This window comes from Aphelocoma coerulescens, chromosome 17 (genome assembly GCF_041296385.1).
Source record: "Aphelocoma coerulescens isolate FSJ_1873_10779 chromosome 17, UR_Acoe_1.0, whole genome shotgun sequence".
Lineage (NCBI taxonomy): Eukaryota > Metazoa > Chordata > Aves > Passeriformes > Corvidae > Aphelocoma > Aphelocoma coerulescens.
This window is the reverse complement of record NC_091030.1, coordinates 9,316,824-9,335,911: the sequence shown is the minus strand read 5'-3', so window position 1 is coordinate 9,335,911 and position 19,088 is coordinate 9,316,824. Positions and strand designations below refer to the sequence as shown.

General features: G+C 54.3%; 1 protein-coding gene across 2 annotated transcripts in view; it reads right to left on the bottom strand.

The window, feature by feature from the left end:
* Positions 1 to 670: 670 nt before the first annotated feature.
* LOC138119902 (carboxyl-terminal PDZ ligand of neuronal nitric oxide synthase protein-like) overlaps positions 671 to 19,088 on the bottom strand; it is a 29,543-nt gene continuing 11,125 nt past the window's right edge. Inside the window, exons 3-11 of one of the 2 annotated variants that reach the window (XM_069032194.1) lie at positions 8,417 to 8,509; positions 7,744 to 7,802; positions 6,207 to 6,315; positions 5,717 to 5,858; positions 5,149 to 5,309; positions 3,947 to 4,114; positions 3,073 to 3,250; positions 2,484 to 2,841; positions 671 to 2,370 (exon numbers count right to left, since the gene is read on the bottom strand). In XM_069032194.1, coding sequence (XP_068888295.1) covers positions 1,896 to 2,370; positions 2,484 to 2,841; positions 3,073 to 3,250; positions 3,947 to 4,114; positions 5,149 to 5,309; positions 5,717 to 5,858; positions 6,207 to 6,315; positions 7,744 to 7,802; positions 8,417 to 8,509 — 1,743 coding nt within the window. In that variant the 3' untranslated portion in view covers positions 671 to 1,895. The remainder of the gene's footprint in view (positions 2,371 to 2,483; positions 2,842 to 3,072; positions 3,251 to 3,946; positions 4,115 to 5,148; positions 5,310 to 5,716; positions 5,859 to 6,206; positions 6,316 to 7,743; positions 7,803 to 8,416; positions 8,510 to 19,088) is intronic. The other variant, XM_069032195.1, reaches the window with a different exon arrangement.

The following is a 19,088-nucleotide window of genomic DNA, read 5'->3' as shown; positions in this document are numbered from 1 at the left end:
CCCATGAAGGAAGCATAATAAGGCTCTGGGCTGGAAGTGCCCCCTCCCCATGCAGGCAGCCCCCCCGGCAGATGTCTGGAGTGGGCCTGGGGAAGGGGCTCCTTGCTCCCCGCTCTGCCATGCTGGAGGCTGCATCCACTCCATAGAGGGATGGAGAGTGGTCCTGAGACCCCACAGAGGTTCTGGGTGCTGGGTCCCTCCATTTGGGCCCCCCATCCTGCATGGGTCTTACAGGGTCCTTGTCCATCCTGGAGTCTCTGTGCTGAATTGCTCCTGGACTTTCTTCCTCACCTTGCAAGGGTCAGGAAACTGCAAAGGGCAGGGGTCTCTTGCCTGTCCTGGCTGCAGGCAGCCCCTGGGGATCCCAGCACCCTGGCATGCCACTGGCTTTGCCATCTGCCTTCTCCCACTTCTCATCCTGTGTGCTGGGGCCAGGACTTATTTCAGGAGCAGAAATGGGACCAGGAAAGAGCAAAAGGAGTGTGTGGGGAGCAGGACCCTCCATGGTGGTGCCCATCCTGGCAGGGGCTGCTCAGGGAGCAGCTCAGGGGCTCAGGTGTCATTCCCAGCAGGGATCTTTCCTCTTTGGGAACACCTGGGAGGTCCCAGTCTGCCCCACAGGCTCAGGACCCCCTGTGCACGGGCCCCATGGGGCAGACACAGCACTGGCTCTGCAAATCTGACACCTTTATTTTTTTCTTTAAAAGTCCGTTACCAAACCGCAGCATCCTATGGAGGGGCTGGGCTGTCGCTACTGCGCTACGGGACAGCCCAGCCGAGCTTTACAACCCCCGGCCCGGTCACCAGCCCCTCCCGGCTCCATCCCTGCCACGGCTGCCTCTGGGGGCACGTCCTGTCACCCCCTCTCCCCGTGGGAGCAGCACCATGCCAGGGACAGGCAGCACGGCTGCTCCGAGTCTCCATTTCTGCTTGACACTTCCCAACTTGACTCTCCAACACTTTCCCAACACCCTCTGACAAACAGCCAAGGTGGAGGAGCATCCCCTTGGTCCCTCCACAAAACCTGCCCTTCACCCCGTGCTCGGCTTCTTCCCTTAAACCTTAACTCCTCCCAGGACACTCACATTTCCAAGACCAAACCCAAACCACACCGTAACACCCTAAAATCAGCACAAGGAGCAGCCTCCTGCCTGCAGCCACCAGCAGCTCAGGGGGCACGGGAGGGCTCTCTGCCCTGACCCCAAGACATGGGGTGCACCCTTCTTTAGGGGGTCACCCCCCACTGCCACAGGCTCCTAGGGCCAGCCCTGCACCCATCAGTGGCCTCAGAGGGGTGGCCCAACCTGTGTGGGCAGTGGGTGCTGGGGAGTAGGAAAAGGCACCTATGGAGGCAGTGGTGGCTTCACCGTGTGGGGACACAGTGGTGGCCCTGCTGTCCCCAAAGCAGGGCTGGGCACAGCGTGGGGCTGGTGGACACTGGCAGCCCTGGAGATGCCCAGCATGGTGGCAGTTTGGGACACAGTTCAGGGAGCTGGGCAGGAGAGTGACACCGTGGCTGTGCTGCGTGGCCCCGCTCAGGCTGCCGTGGGTAGCAACTGATGAACCAGAACAGCCTCTTGTCCCACAGCCCTGTGCTGTGCCCTGCCCAGGGCTTCCACCCTTCAACTCCCTGGAGCTCTGCTGTGAGCATCCCTGGCTGTGTGAGCAGGGACAGGATGGCAGTGTGGCAGCAGTGTGAGCTGGTGCAGACTGAGGCAGGGCTGGCCACCTCCCATCCTGTGGGGTGGCCCCGTAGGTGGCGCGGGAAGCTGTTACATGGGACAGGAAAGGGACCTGTCTCGTGCCCTGGGCACAAGGACCCCCAGTCCCAGCGCAGGGTTGTGGACAGAGCTGCTGGGGCTGCCAGCCACCAGCTGCCACCTACTGTGGCCCCACTAAGAGGGGACTCTGCTGGGCCCCAAGGCAGTGTCCAACTCATCTTCAGAGAAGCTGATGTGCAAGCAGGTGTCGTCTGCAGGGGAGAAGGGCAGTGAGCTGTCCGTGGGGCTGCCCAGGGCCATCAACTCCTTAGCCAGGGTCTCGCTGGCTGTTGGGTCATGGATGCTGGCCAGGGGGGACACTGGCCCACTCTCTCCAGTCCTGTCCTTGCCCAGAGTGCGCTGGCAGGTCCCGGCAGGGCCAGCCTCCGTGCTGGAGGCAGCGCTCCGTGCAGGAGTCCTTGCCTCAGGGTCCAAGAGGGTGAGGGAGCTGGCAGTGATGCTGGTGAGGCTGGAGATGCTGGCACTGGGCAGGCTCAGGTGGGCAGCGCTCTCGGGCTTCACCTCCACTTCCAGGCTTGGGGAGGTCTTGCTTGACCTTTTGCGTAGGATGGGTGGTGGCGGGTTGAGCTTGGGAATGGGCGGCTGCCGCCTGCAGAGGGAAAGCAGAGAGAGGAGGTGATGGGCAAGTACTTACCTGCATTACCTGCAGCACTCAGGGTGTTCCTGCTGCAGCTGGCAGGATGCAGAGGTGGCACACTCTACCTGTCCTCATCCCCTCTGTCCGTGTCATCTGCCTTCTGCCGGCTGCTCCCGTTGAGCAGAGTGAAGTCGCTGACCTCGGAGCCCTCCACGCGCCGGCTGAGCCCGTCCTGCCCCTCCAGCACTGCCAGGCACTCGTCCCCCTCCTTGCTGCCATAGCGGTGGCTGCCCCTGTCCAGGCTGACGAGGTTGAGGTAGGAGTCCCTGGGGCCCAGGGAAGGCAGCGAGCCAGGGGCCACGGGGCTGCCCAGGACGCTGGCGGGGGTGGAGGTGGACGGCAGGTGGACGTCCAGGCTGTAGTGGTTCTTCAGGTTCAAGGAGAGGGACTGGGCCAGGGACAGGTTTTGCAAGGAGCGGTCAACTGTGAGAGATGGACAAGGGGCATGTGAAAAACTGGGCATCTCCAAACCAGCTGCTGCCTTGGACTGTGAGGGGTGCAGAAATGCCCCAGACCCCCAGAGCCTGCTGGGACGGTACTGGGAGCACTCCAGTTGCTTCCTGTGACTGCAAGGGATGCAGTGATTGTCCAGAGGGATGGAGCTGGGGCACCCCAGCACCCAAACAACCTCAGTGAGGGTGTCACTGCGCTCACCTGGCTGCCGATGCTCATCCCGGTGCTCCTCCCGGGCCTCCAGCACTGTCAGCTGCCGCACCAGCAGCGAGACGTGCTGCAGCAGGTCGCGGTTGGTCAGCAGGAGCTGCCGCACCCGGGCCTGCGCCTCGATCCGCGCCGCTGTCTCGGCCGCCAGTTGGTCCTTCAGCAGCTGCACCTGCGGGACGGGGCGATGCGGAGGGGATGATGCGGGACGGGGCGATGCGGAGGGGATGATGCGGAGGGGATGATGCGGAGGGGATGATGCGGAGGGGATGATGCGGGACGGGAGGAGCATCCCCGGGAGCGCCCGGTACCGGCGGCGCCACAGCGCCCCCTGCCGTCCCCGCCGCGCCACCCCCCAGTGGCCCCCCCGAGCCGGTGCAGCCGCGGGCGGGGATGCGGCGGCAGCCCGGGGCTGTGCGGGGTGTCCTGCTGGCCCCTCGGTAACGAGAAACGCCATGGGGAGGTGCCCAGCCGGGGGCACCGGGCTCCCCGCTCTGATGCTGGATTGGGGGTGGGATGGTTTCCAAAAACGGGATGAGACGGGGTGAAAGGTGGGCTGGGGGCTCTACCGGACCCTGCAACACTCCTAGAGCAGCCTGGGGCTGTGTGTGCAGCCGGCTCCGTGTCTGGGGGAGCTCAGCTGTGCCGCAAGCGATGCTGCACGTGGCGCTAAAAGCAATGCTGCGAGCTAGGCTGCAAGCGATGCTGCGAGCTCTGCCGTGAGCTGTGCGATCGGGAACGCTGCCAGCAGCGCTGCGAGGGCCCCGGCCCGCTCCCACCTGCCCCGCTGTCGGCCTAGCCCGGCTGGACGCTGGAGCAGGGAGAGGAGAAGAGCTGGTGCTGCCTGAGGGGAGGGCAGGACGTGTACCTGGGCCACAGCCACCTGCGTCTGCTGCTGCTGCTGGAGGAGCTGCTGCTGGAGCAGCTGGAGGCAGTGCTGGGAGGCCAGCGGGGTGATGGAGGCTGAGGAGCAGGGGCTGCTCGGGCTGAGCAGCTGCTGGGAGCTGGCCAGGTGGAGGGAGCAGTTTTCGGCATCCTGGGCACAAAGAAATGGGCAGGTGAGCGGATTGACCGGCTCAGGGTGGGATTTGGATCATGGTTCCCCACGGCACTGACCCCAGAGCAGCAGAGAAGCCCCTGCACTCCGGGCACTGAGGGGGATGCTGAGGGGCAGCCCCTGGGCTCGGCGTCAGATCTGCACATCTGTGGGATCCCCAGGACAGAGTGTTTCAGAGAGACTCCTCCCAGAGAGCTGGCAGGGCTGCCTTGGCTGTGTCTGGGGAGGGCAGGTCCCCAGGTCTCCCAGGGAGGAGATAGCAGGGAGTGACCCAAATGCTCTACCACCTTTCCATGCTGTGGCTGCCCAGGCTGGGCGGTATCCTGGTGCCTGGAGCATTTGCCATGCCTGTGGCCACTGCCCTTCCTGCCCCTGCCCTCCCCTGCGTGGGCAGCGGCAGAAGGAATGCGAAGGAAAACCCGGCCTTCCCCGGCACGCAAACGAATCCCATGGAGTTCGTGTCATTGCAGCTGTTTCCAGCCAGGCCCTGCGAGCGCTACTGTTGTGTGAGCTGAAGCGATGCCATTCAGGCCTCCGGGAAGTGCTCCCAGAGCTCTGTAGAGCACCCATTCATTAAGGTGAAGCTGCTGCTCGAGTTGGATGTGCCCCGGGTGCCTGCGCTGCCAGGGCTGGGCCTCCTTGGGAAGTTGCTCCCTGGGCCTGGAGTACGAGGGGAGCCAGGGATCACTGCCAGGGCAGTCGAACAAGCAACCACTGCAGAGCAGCACTGAGGCCATGGAAATCCACCCCAGGTGGTGTTTGAAGCCTGGTCAGCCATGCGCCGCAGCCCCCACCCCTGCCTCTTGCCTCAACCCCCACCCAGCACTGGACACGGCCTTGCTGCGGGTAAACTGGGAACTGAACAGCCTGTCCTGAGCAGGGAGCCAGGAGGGAGGGCTGCAATGGGGTCTCCATGAAAGCACCTCCAAATCAAGCCATGATAGTGACCCTGAGCAGAGAGCCCTCAGCAGCAGCAGAGCACATGAACCGTCCTCCAGCCCACACCCCATTACCTGGCCGTTCTTTTCCTTTGAGGCTTGCCCAGGTTTCAGCATGCCGAGGTCCCCTCTGGCACCTGGCAGCTCTCTGGGTCCCCTCTCAGACACACAGATGCCACCAGTATCGATGCCAACCTCATCCACATCCGTGATCTTGGAGCCCTTTATCTGGTGAACTTCAAACAAGACGGACACATGAATCTGAGCCTCCCTTCTCTGCACAGGATTGCAGGAAGAGCCAGGGCCTCACGCAGGGCTGGGAGCTGGGGGAAGCTCAGGGACAATGGCCAGGACTTACTCCAAGTCTCAGCGTGCTGTGAAGGGGCAGGAGGGAGGGAATGGGTTGGCTGAGAGGCTGCAGACCCTCAGCTTGCTGGATGAGGGGGCTCAGCCTCCCCCTCCCCAGTGCTCAGTAGGAGTGGGCAGGCCGGGCAGACTCCCCATCCGAAGGGGCCCAAACCTCTCACTGTCACCACAGCTGGCCCATGAAGGACTGTGCCACCTCGCGTGTCCCCACCCCAAAGCATCCCAGCACCACTGCCTCAGGGAGGGCTGTGCTCACACCCTCGGGACCTCGAGTCACCTTCCAGCGGCTGCTCCTCGGCCGATTTGTCGCTGGCGCCGTCGGCCTGCCCGTCGGCGTTCTGCAGGGCGTGCTGCAGGCTCAGCTTGTGGCACACCTCGAAGGCCTGTCCCACCGTGCGCACCACGCGCATGGCCTGGCTCTGCGGAGCAACCCGCGCCGCTCAGCCACGGTGCCAACGCCGCTCCCAGCACCGCCCCACCGCCCACGGGGGAACCGCAGCCCGCCCTGCCTCCCACCCCGGGCTGCTGCGTCTCATCCTGTGCTGGGATGAGCTGGGACTCCAGCAGTGCCCCCCGGTTCTCCACTCTGGATCTGGGTGCTCCTAGCCCTGTGTGGAATGCGCTGCTGCCCAGGCTGGGTGGGAGGGGACAAGCACCAGGCACGTTGTTTTGGGGACACCCAGCACCGGCGCTGCCTCAGTCACCCCCCAAGGATCTGCACCCTCTGCCCCAGCAGTTATGTGGGTGTATCCCCAGGAGCATCCTACCTTCTTCTTGGATTTGAAGACGTTGCACCTGAAGGAGTTGTTTGCGCCATCCCTTGCGATGTAACTAAATATTTTCAGGTCTTGCGAGTCATGAGAGACATAGAAAATTCTAGGTGGGAGAGAGACAAAGGGAATTAAACACCCGGGGAGTCTCTGCCCTCCAGACCAGCTCTGCTCCTGTGTGTCCCCAGGACTGGAAGAACAAGGCAGTGCTGGTGCATGGCCCCTCCTGCAATTTTCGAGGCAGGAGGTGATGGATTTAGAGAGCGTTTCAGGCTTGATGGAAAACCTTCTGCTTTCTGAAGTAGGCAAAAGCTTTTTAAAGATGCCGTGGGAAAGCGAAAAAATCTATAGTCTTGGAAAGAGAGTGGCTATTTTTAGCACCAGCAATTAACCCCTGCCCAGGCTGCAGCGTGGCAGAACCGTCTGCATGGTTGTGACTGTCCTGCCTCCTGGGGCAGCCGGCCCAGGGACCCAGAGGGTCCCTCCTCGGCAGTGGGCAGGTGGCACAGCACAAAAGCCTCTCCCAGGGATGCTGAGTGCACTTGGAGGATTCCTCTCTCTCCTGCTCAGGCTAATTCTCCTCCTCGTGCTGCAAAACCATTTTGAAGATTTTCATATGTGTTTGATTTAATTGGGTGAAAATGTGACAAGTTAGTTTAGCTTTGAATAGAGAAGAAACCAAAGGCATTCTTGAAATGTTTTTTTCTTCTGCTCTTTCCTGTCACTGGAATTTTTTGGGTGTTGAACTTGCAATTAGAGCAGTTATTGCCAAAGTATCACATCTTGTAGTAATCTTTAAAGAAAGCCAGAGGTGAGAAGTGGGCTCAGATAATGCATCAGCACATCCTCCTTCCTTATCTCCTCACTAAGGGCTCTGAGCCCAAAAACCAGTGTTGGGGATCCCTGTTCTCAGGGCTGTGGGCTCCGTGCTCACGGTACAATTATTCACTTTGCAGATCTAACAGCCTGGAGCACCCGGTGCTCTTAACCCGTCCTCAGGCCATGCACCATCGATGGGGTTGCCTCCCACCCCCAGGGGCTCCTGAGGCACCAGATTTGCACTCAGTGTAAACCTCTGGGTGGGGCTTGTGGTGTCTGGAATACCTCAATATCCCATGGAAGGTGCTATGGGAAGTCAGTGCCTTCTTGCCACATCTGTAAGGGTTAATCCCCTGTGAGCACTTACACCTCAGAGTAAGGCCCTGCTTCAGAAGCACAGGGAGAGCCATGCTCTGAAGGAAAACCGTGGGAAGCCTGTCTTCAGAGGCAGAATCAGAGAGTAATCCAGGCTGAAGCATCTCCAGGGTCACCCAGTCTAACCCTGTTCAAAGCAGAGCCAGCTTCAAAGTGAGATCAGTCCATCTCACTCTCAAAAATGTATGAAAAGGATTCTCCATCAGCAGTAACTTTGTGCCCTTGTTAATTTTAGATGGTCCTTTGGAAAGCCCTGGTGGAGGTGTCTCAGCAGGTGGGAGGAAGGGCACGGATCGCCCAGGGCTGACTGGCCCTCACTGGTTGAATCCCTGCCATGTACCTGTACACGGGATCGTGCATCACCACCATCTTACTCTCGTCCCAGGTCCACTCCTTTCTCTGTAAGCAGAGACAAAATTACAGTAAATCAGGTGAAACTCTGCCAAACTGAAGGGTAGGAAACAGAGAACAGTGCTTTAGTCCCAAGCCACAATCCAAGCTGCAGTGTGATTAGATGAGCCATGGCTGTTTCAACAGTATCTCAGATAAAAATAGATTTTTTTGGATCGTTTATCATATCTGATCACAGCCTTCAGGGCGGAAAATGGTCTCTAAGATTAATTTATAACATCAAATATGCAGAAGAGTTACACGTTTTGGAGAAGGCTTGGAGTTGGGGCTTAGATCTGGATTCAGTGACTCAGTGGAAAGGACAGTTGGGCAAAGAGCTGAGGGGTGCTCAGACCAGGCAGCATGGAAAAAGCTTTCTGGTATTAGGAAGAAAAAGAACCAGTATCTCCTGAGAGAGATATTTTTTTGATAGAAAAAAAAAATCCTCTTCCCGCAGTGTAATATTCCCACTCTCTTTCCAGCAAGTTTTGTTATTATTTGGGTGGAAACAAATGGAGTGTTTTCTTGTGAAAATTCTGGGTGTTTTTTAAAAAAAGGCTAGTTTTGGTTAGAAGTGTGACTATCCTAAGCAGCAGCAGCACCCTGGGCTGGAGCAGCCTCACCTTCTGCTTCTTGCGCAGGATCACCTTCACCCCATCCACGGACACGATGATGCTCACCTTCTTCTTCTTAATGTTCTTGGCTTTGAATTCATACTGGTGGGAAGAAAAACCCAAGTTTAAGAGAGTACTGGGGATACCTGGGACAGTATGTGGTAGTCAGTGTCTGACATGAAAATCCCGACTGCTGAGGGAGGTGGGAATTTGTTTTATTGTGCTGAGAAAAACCATATTGGGAAGGACTTGCTGCACCATCACTAGCTGGGATGCCAGGCAGGATCCTGGCTTTGTCAGGAGCATCCCTTGGGAGAGGACAGGTGGAGCTCAATCCTGTGGATTACATCCAGACTGTTAATTTGGATCTGGGAAGAGCTTTCCCGATGCATTGGCCACGGCTGGTCCAGCAGGACTCTGCTCCAGAGGTCTGATGGGGAGGTGGCACCTGCAGCAAACACCAAGCAGGGACATCTCTGGTGCCCTTGTGTGTCAGCACTGCAGTGCATGGGGAATATAAAATCACTCAGGAGCTCCAGGGAGGGCCAGATGGGCGGCAGTAACGTAATTATACCTCAGTCATTTGCATAATCACATTAACCTCTGTGGGATCAGGATCTCTGGAGAAAAACCCTGCAGGTGTCTGCTGCCTGTACTCACCTCCATTTGTGTTAAAAATTAAACACTGGCTTTTAAATGTTGCTTTAGCTGACAGAAGCGTGGCAGAACCCTTCTACTTTGGAGACCTTTGTTTACAGCACTCATCCTTCCTGCCCCCATTTTAAGCACCATTTTCAGCTTCCAAATACAGCATTTTGATACTTCATATTTTTTGCAGTCCCTGTCTGAAATCCACCTCTTTGTCATGTTGCTTTGGTGAATCAATGCAGACTCTGATTTGTGGATATGGAGGAAAAGGCAACGCCAAGCAGCCAGAAATCTACCTAGGCCATGTAATTAGATATCTAATTAGAACTCCGATTTCTTCATACAGTCAGGGAGGTCCAGGGAGCACTTGAGATGTAAAGGGAGCCCAGGCACCTCTTTTGGGATGCTGAAGTTGGAGGACTGTGTGTGGCTCTGTCACCCAAGCTCTGCAGAGAAGATCCACATCTTCCCAGCCCCTCAGCACCCATTGTAAGCCACGCCAGCCTTACAGACAGAAAATTGGGTGGCTTTCATGCTTGTTTTTGATGCTGCTCATTGAATTCTTAGCACTCGCAAGGTTTATGGTATCAGACAGACCCCGGATTAAACCACAGCCTTTTGATCTCCCCATGAATTATTACTTTCAGACAAGCTCTTTAAAAATCTATCTATAGCGCTATTGCGTGTGAAGCTGGAACTAAATTTGCTATACATGTTTTTTTATTTATGGGGAGGAGTGAGAGGAAGGGTGAGGTGGTGAGTGCATCCTGCAGGGTGCCAGGGGCCCACGGGGATGCAGCAGCGCCTGCGGGCCTGGGGCCGGGCAGATGGACCCAAGCTCAGCACCTGAGAGGGCTTCTCCACCCTCCACCCCTCATGCCCAGCTCCCCCAGCCCAGCTGCTCCCCCTCCCCTGCACTCACCAAACTGTTTGTCCTTGTCTGCTCCATGAATGTCAATAAACCCGGGATAGACTGTTCTGCCCGCTAAAGAGCTGTTTATCTTTCTTTATACACAAATGGCTGGGAAAATACTAGCTGAGCTTTCCAAGAAAGAGCAATACAGTGTATTTTCCCATTGTAGCAACAGGGGTGCAATTACATTCAAACAAGGCTCTTTACTCAAAGACTTTAAGCAAAGTCCAAGCCTGGATTTTGCAGAGATGCTTTTTCTTTCTCTCTTGGACAGAAAGAAACAATTGGGAGCAGCAGCAGCGAATCTGTGGGTGCTGCCAGGAGTGATGGCAAGACTCTAAACCCAGGGAACTCCAGCCAGCTCCCACACAGCACCACCCCAGCTTGGCTCCAGGACATGCACAGGGCTTCAGCTCCAGGCAGAGCTGTGCAGCACCATGAGCTGGATGTGGCCACAGCGGCCTCAGTGAGGAAGGGGTTTGTTGGACCTTCTCTCTCCATGGAGCCTGTGGCCCCTGCTGCATCCTTGTTGGAGCACGTAGCCAAGGCACACTCCCCACAGCGGAGGTGCCTCGGGGCAGGCTGTGGCCAGAACCAGCTTGGCCTGAAAACAGCTAAAACTCATTAGTCCCTCAAATCTTTTCTAAAGGGTGAAACCCCTCAAGCAGCAGAAGCTGTACGATGTCCCAGCACAGGAAGCTGGAACATCAGATGGGTGAGAGCACCGTGCCCCAAGAGCAGGGCTGGGCAGAGCTGCACACTCACATTGCACCAGCTTGGTTTGGACTTTCTCTCCATCTCTCCACAGAAGAGGCAGATGAAACACAGCTTCAGTCATTTAATTGCTTCCTATCAAGCAGGAATCAGTATTTTAATGAACCATGATTTACATAAGGACAGGAAAGCACACGGAAAAAGGCACTCTGAGACAGCTGACTTTCTCCTGTAGAAATGTCCATGCATAAGCCAACCTCCATCCCAGCACGAGGCTCCAGGCTGACCTGTCACTGCTGTCACAGCACAGTCTAGTCACTGATTTTCTTCTTACTATTGAATTGATGGGATTTTTTTCCCCAGATTTGTCAAGGTTACTGACAAATCCAAACCCACACAGCAACATTTCTCTCTGCTGCCTTCCACGATTCAATCGTTATTCTCCTGTTTGTGCTGTCCTATGGGGAAAAGCTTTCTGGATGCTAAAGGATCTGGAGTTGCCCCTACAAGTGGCGATTCAGCAGCCTGGCAGCTTTGTTAACTACAGAGACAAGATGTGACATTTTATAAAAAAATGCAGGTCAGAAAAGGGTTATTAATCTCATTTATTTTAGCAGCATCATTAATTCTGTATCTGCTGTGTTTGACCTGGAATACTTTCCACTTCTGCTCTTAAATCCCTGTGTTCAAGTCTTTGCCTTTCCTATGGTCCCACACACTGCTGGCATGTAATATTAACTTACCCACGAGCTAAAGACTGTATGACTAGAAATGTTAATGGCGCCGTGTGATGCATATTTCATTGGATAATTCCACCCAAGCAGATATAAATTACACATGCAGTTACCAGCTTCCATCTGCTGATGAAACTTGGGCTAATGCACATTGGAAATCATGTGCAGTTTCCAGCACTAGGAACAACCTGCATGAATAGAGTTATTCAAGGAAGCAATTCTTAATGTGATTAATTACCGAAGGTATCAGGGCCTTCATTATGCAAATGAGAACTGTCATAAAATAGAGATTTTGCAGGTCTTGGAGGCAATCTCTGCTTCCAAAAAATGCATCTTCTTCATTAACAAGGAGCAGCAAGGCCAGAACATGCTCCTGGCCATGGTTCAAATGGTGTTTTAAGTTGTATTAAGGAAAATTAAAGCAGAGGCTCTGCAGGTTTTTGAAACAGGAGTGTGTCAGTGCCCCCAGTCACAGCTAGGTATGTACTTGTTTGCATGCCCATAGGGAGATGCCACAGGCTTGGAAACTGATGACTCCTTCCTGCAGCTGTAAATTCTCCAGCCAGCCCTCAGCCTGCTGTCCTGCCCTGGCCTCCCCTCGGCCTCCCCTCGCCCCATCCCGGCCTGGCAGGCTGCAGGATCTATGTGTCCATAAACAACCCCCAACAATACCCCGTCCCAGCCCCTTCCTCAGCCTCGCCCGCCAGGGACACAGGGAGCATGGCAATGAGGAGGTGGGAATGGGCTGGGCTTTGCCCCCCGACTGACCGGCTCCGGGCAGCGCCAGCCCAGCTGGACCCCCGGCCCCTGCGCCCCTGACACGTGGCTGCATCCCAGCGGGATGGGAAGCATCCTTCCCTTCCTTTCCTTTCCCTTCCCTTCCCTTCCCTTCCCTTCCCTTCCCTTCCCTTCCCTTCCCTTCCCTTCCCTTCCCTTCCCTTCCCTTCCCTTCCCTTCCCTTCCCTTCCCTTCCCTTCCCTTCCCTGTGCAGCCTCCTGTCCTACACAAGTCCCATTTTTGGAATTAAAGCCATGATAAATCCAAGTATTTCCAGCTCAGGAATGTAATTAATTTCAAACCAACTGACCCACACGGGGTGAGGACAGGGTGTTATCTCAGCTGCTGTTTGAACTACCCATGCTTGGAGTGCTGCCCTTGAATTGATGCTACGGAAAACTCCGGAGTTCTCCCAGCCAGTGGGGCTTAGCCGAGCACTGCGTGCTGCCCTGGAGCTGTCAAACCAGCAGCATCAGTTCCCACAGCCTCTGGACCACAGGCTGCTGTCCAGCCTCCGATCCCCCCTTCAGCACCACATCCCACCCTCCCGAGGTCACTGCTGGCCCCGGTCAGCACAGCCCTCCCTGTGGCTCCATCTGAAACCGCTGGGCTATGGCCTCCCCTTTGTCCCCCTTGGGAAGCATGTGCCTGTCTGAATCCTGTGAACCCCCGTGCCCGCCGGGAGCACACGCTCCCGGGGCCGTGGCCGGTGTGAATGCAGCCAGGCATAGTCTGGGGCTGTGCTGCAGTAGCTGGGCAACACGGACACAAAAGCGACGCAGGAAGCAGTGGAGACCAGGAGTGCACCTCCTGCCCAGTGGAAAAATGAGAATTTATGATCCTTGGAGAAATAAAACTGTTCACTGGAAAGCAGAAACCGAAGAGGGAGTACAATAGGCAAGGAGAATGCTGGCAACATACTCAAAGTCCTTTTTTCTCATTTAAATGAGCTCCTTCCACCATCCAACAAACTCTCTGTAGATGCCGCAGACCGCTCCCCACGCGCTGAGATGAAGGGGCTGAGGAGCTATCATGGCCCTGCTGGGTTTCTGGGAGTCCCTGGAAGGGCAGCAAAGAAATGTGGCCCCAGTCCATCCCAAAGGATGCCTGGGTGGCCAGCAGTGCTGGCTGACCTGGGGCAGAGGCTGTGAGGATGCTGCCCTGGCTGCAGCAGCTGGAGGCTGATCAGGTAAGGGGAGGAAGGGAAAGAGCTGCATTTTGTCCAGGTCTCCATTGACATCTGAGGAATCCTGCTTCAATTCTGATGGGCACGGTAACACAGGCCTTCCTCTTCATCCCCCTTCTCCTCATTTTCAACAGATCTTATCCTTGGGAGGTCCCAGACTGCTGAAGCCTCAGACAGCCCTTAAGGATAACTCGATCTTCCCACACCTAAAGGTGACATGGCAAAGGACGTGGCTGGAGTTCAGATACTTCTCTGCGCCAGTCCAAAGGATGTGGAGGAAAAAGCGGTCAGAGTTACACCCATGGGGGTGAGTAGGGCTCCTGCAGGTGATGGGAGCTGGTGGGGAGCCCAGGGCTAGCAGTGTCTCTTTAATTAGTCTTTTCCACCTCTGAAAACCCACAGACCGTCTGAGAACAAAGCTTCTTCGACTGCTTTTAAAAAGGGGTGGGACAAAAGCAGCCTTTTCATTGCCTCCTCCCTGTGGAAGAGACAGTGCAATACTGCTGAGCTCCATCCTGAGAGGCACAAGCAGCCTCACAGCGCAGCGCAAGGTGACATCATCTGGCCTTTGGTGCCTCTCTGACAAAAGCACCATTGTGTGTCTGTCACTTCCAGGAGCTCCCTGCTGTCCCCAGGTTTAATAGGGAGCTTTCCCACACACGGCCCTTCAGTCCTTGTCTTGCCAGGGCAGGCCAAGCCCAGCTCACAGGGAAGCTGGGTTTTATTTTCCTCCCTACCTCTATTCACTTTGCAGGAGAAAACAAATTACCTTTTCCACCCACAGTGCCTTGGATGATTAATTAGCGTCAGTAATGAAGTAGTGTCTCGGGACCCCACCCCAATGGAGTCCATGTACCAGGCACTGAGTGCACAGGAGCATGAAAATGTCCCTACCTGAAAAAGCTGCTAGGTTACTGCAGATAAAAAGTGCTAATTTCATTAGAAGCAGGTCAGATTCACCTGAAATAACCCTGAGAAGTGAAACTGCAATTATACACTGCGATATCTTCAAGTAATTCCATATTTCCCTACAAACATCTGTGTCACAAGGCCCTGCAGAGAAGGGCCTGGTTTAGTGCATGTTTCATATCCCAGTTGCCTTCCAGTCTGGTATGTAGGACAAGAGGCAAGTTAGGAGATTGGATTGCTTTGAACCTTGTCCATCAATGTTCACACAACAAAGCTCCGAAGAGCAGGAGCCAGGACACTGCAGCAAGCTCAGAGCTCCATGAAAAAGCCCCAGACCCCCTGCATGGCTGTGGGAAGGTAAGAGAGTATTTTCTACGTCTGGTTCTCACTCACAAAGCAAGGATATTCATTTTCTACTTCATTCACTCAGTTGTTCTGGTTACAGCCAGTCCCTGCCAAGTGACAGCTACCCAGCACCTCGCTGGCAGGGCCAGGCCACCAGATACTGCTTGTCCAGACAGGAGCAGGAGGCAACTGAGGATTTCTGCTGCCTGCTCCAAAGTTGCTGTTGTACTTTCAGTCCCTACTCACCTCTCTCCATGAGCCTGACAGGCCACGGCAGGGGAGATGCTCCTGGCTCACTTCCTGGTATTTTGGCTAGGCTGTGCAGAGATGGAAAAGAGGAGCTGGTGTCCTCAGAAGCAGGAGGGGGAGATGGGGCAGAGGTGATTAACAGGGCTGCTTTGCTCTGTCTCTGCAAGTTGGTGTTTATTGCTTGTTTGGAGAGAGAATAAAAAGCCAATTTTGTTCTTCTGTGGCTTTTCAGAGGTGTGTTTGTGATGCTGTTCTTTGGGAGAGCAGAGCATTGTTCAGCCCACGAGCAGCTGGCCAGGGGAGCCAGGCAGGGCCCACCACTGCAGTGTGTGGGGCACGGGCTTAATGAGGGTCCTGGCAGGGACTCACCAGCACAGTATAGAGATGGGGAGAAAACCTAATCCCACTGCCATGCCGAGGCTCTGACAAAGGCAGGTGCTGGGATTTTAGGCCTCTAAATAATGTAACACTTTGTGTTTATGTAAGGATGCTATTTTAGTGCAGGAAGTCCAAGGGAAGGGGGATGGCAATCCGGAGGCGGAGGCAGCCAGAGCAGGCTGGGAGCCACGCTCTGAGTGCAGGGATGGAGAGGGAATGTGGGTGCTCCTGAGACCCGGGGCAGGCAAGGGGAGGTTCAGATAAAGAGGCAGAGAAGTGCCCACATGTTCAGCCTGATAACCAAGTCGACCCAGGCCTGGTTCCCAATAGGGCCAGGTGTGACCTGCTGGGGGTTCTCCACTTCCAGCACCGTGCTGCTCTGCAGCCTCTTCCTGAAAGCCTTGGTGACTTCAGGGTGTGGGGGAGAGTGATGCTCAGCTTCCAGGGTGAGCACCTATCCAAAGGAGAAGGAGCAACCTAGTTTCTGTTGAGAATCTGGAGAAGCTACATCTGCATGACTAACACCTGCTCTGTGTAAATGCTGCAGGGAGGGAACATCTCCTGGCTTCCAGACTTGCTATCACACCCCATATGCATCTCGGGTGCTGTCCTCCAGCTCTGTGTCTTGCCATTTCTCCTAGCTACCTACTAGGGAAATTAGCATTTCCTTTGCATATCCACAGCAGAGTCAGGAAGCTGGACTTGGCACCTTTATCTTCGAGCAAGCAGAATCCAAGCTAGAACGAAGACTTGATCTCCATTTGCATTCAGAACCAGCACTTGATTACAAACTAGACCAGAATGACAATGGGGGATGCTGAGTGTGCTGCTGTGTGCAGACCAAGCTTCAGGACTCCTTTGCTAGGTGCAATCCATCTTCACTCTCCTTCGGGGCAAAGAGCTCTTTGTTAGCTCAAGCCCTGGGTGTGCAGCTGAACCTTCCTACACCTCAGTGCCAGCAACTCCCATGAAACAGCCTTGCAATGTACTGGTTTGAAACACTCAGAAATAATCTGCTTTATTGCCAGGCAAGGAGACTTTTTCTATGTAGCTGTTAATACTATCAATCTCCAGCAGTTCCACTTGAGAAAACATTTCTTACAGAAAACCCAGTGACTTATAGTTGACCTCCAGGTGCTGCACTGAAAGGATGTGTTTGCATCTGTGAGCAGCAACAGTGCAGCAATTCCAGCCAGGAACAGGCCATTGAGCTTGAAGGGGGTCAGTCACCACAGGGCCACAGGGACTGCATGTGTAAGGTCTGTTAGTAAAGACCTGGCGTGCAGTACTGAAAGATCCTGCTTCCTTAGGAAAATCAGCAGCCAGGCCCAATGCTCAGATGCAACTGTTAAGAGGGATTTTCTAAAGCACACAATTCCTAATTCCCACTGACATCAGAATCTTGGTTATCCTGAATCTTGGTTATCCTTGGTTGTCCTGAACAACACGTGAGGCACAAATGTCTTTTGCAATCTGCCCACGAGCTCTTGTATCGTGTGCATTCCTGGAATACAGCAGAAGTGAAGACAGGAGGGAGCTCACCCCTCTCCTGCCAGGCTGCCCTAAGTGCAGCCCTGAGCAGAGCCAGGCACAGCACAGCTCACATGCTGCTTCTCTCCAAGTGGGCCTTGCTTAGAAATTATTGAGTGCTAATAAAACTGCAGTTCCTAAATTTAAAGGAAAGTCTCTGGGTTCTTCTCAAATTGTCCATGAAACTTCACTCAAATTTGGAAACAAGACTGCTACTGTAAGAGAAAGAAAATTCAAGCCTAATTGTGTCATTTCCAAAACTCCAGAATATTAAGCAGTTCAAGGACTCTATTAGCCTCAGGGGAGCTACTGACATTAGTGAATCATGATGAGAGAAAAGCCTGGGTCTAGATATGGAAATTATGGAAAAAGAGGGTTTTATGCTCTCAGTATTTATTGTCACTGAGGTCTTGTCACCAAAACTGTACCAGAACATCACAGGCCCCTCTCTCTCCCCAGTGCTGTTCCCTGTGTCCCTGGGCTTGCAGTGGTGTCAGCAGAGAGAGGTGAAGCTGTAGACATCAAGGCATCCTGCACTGCCCACACACAGGTCAGTGATTAACCCCAAACCGTGTTCCCTGCCCCAGCTCACAGCTCCTGCCACCAGCTGGGATGCAAGGAAGCGAGACAAGCAGGAGACCAGTGTTGCCCTGGGGGGCAGCAACATGAAAACAGGAAAATGTGCCTGGGATGGAAGTTTATGCCCTGTAATGATTAACAGCAGGAGCACAGGCCACAGCAGGACTGAGCAGGTCCATGATGGTGTGGGATCACTGAACCTTTAGTGCTCCATGAGCCGTGTGTGGCTCTGCAGTAGGTAAAGGACACTCCACAGGTAGCAGGCAGCATTTGGGCCTGAAGAGAACCTGTGTGCCTTACACTCCTGCAGCAGCTGTGACTGCCTCATCCTCCGCCACACTGCACCCGGCCTGAACACGTCCCTCTGCCCTTCTTCATCTGACAAAAAGAATTTGATTTTTAGGAAGAAAACCCTGGAGCTCAGAGGGTTTGGTGGGATTCCAGGGGTACATCGGACCTGGCTGTGCAGGGAACAGGGCGATTCAGGGCCCTGACCTGGGATGCTCCCTGCAGTGCACAGGGCCACATCCTGCCCTCCAGCAGATCTACCCAGGCAGGATCCCTGCAGCAGCAGTGACAGAAGGATGGAGGATGTGGAAGTGACTCAGGTGTCCTGAAAGCTGTCAGGCGGCTGCCAATTAGTCCAAATAACCCATCTGGTCCAGGGAAAGGACATTTAAAGAATGTCTAATCACTGCTGCAGGAAAGAAAGAAAACCATTCCATAATGCCTTCAAAAAATCCCTGCCCCCTCATCAAAGCATCCTTCCTTCCAGGGACCCATTCAAGACTTTTATGCTGTGGATTTTTCACACTGTTATTTGGTCAAAACATGAAGTAGCTTGTCAAAGCACTATGTAAAGTAACATGGATTCTGTTTGCCTTCAGGCCTCATTTAGTACAGAGCAAAAGCAGATTGAAGAAAGCAAGCGTAGAACCAAGCTATTGTTACCAAATCTTATTTTACTGGGCTGAATTTGGCTTTGTGGTCACAGTCCCTCAGGGTCCCTCTCCTCAGAACACCGATCAATAAAATACAAAGGGCCCTTGCATGCGACAAAATCAAGACAACATCTACAGGGACACCCACTGTTGTGCACTGGGTCTGGCCTTCCTCCTGTGTCCAGCACAGACTCAACCTGAGAACCAGAAAGGCCCAGTCAAAGCATGAGGTTACACTGTAACCACAGGCTCATTTTTTTGTTTTTTAGATTTTTCTCTGCAGGAAGAGAGACCCATGGGACAGACTTAAGTGTTTATATCTGCATAGGCTATTCTGTTTTGTTCCTGAAACACATCACCCTGCTCTGGCAGAAATCCACCCCTGCACTTGTATTAGCTGCACAAGGCGTGTCTCTGCTCCACCCCATGGGCAGCCCCAGCTCTGTGCCCCTGCACTTGTCACTCAGATTTAGGCAGCTCCTTGTTACCAAGCCAATCCAATGTACTCTCTAGACTCTGGTTACCTTCTCAATTACAATTTTTCAGGCACCAACAAAGAAACAGCTTTCAGTCGTGGCTGAGTGTTCTTCACCAGAATGTAATTTGAAAGCCATTATATTTCATCTCTGTAATACTCTACAACCAGTAACATAATTGGTGAAAAAGCCTCTTTATTTCAAACTAGATAAAAGCGTTGCAGAGATCTCATACAGCGATATTTTAGCTAGTGAAATTAAATGCTTCAGTAATATAATGATAATACAGTTAAAGCCACTTT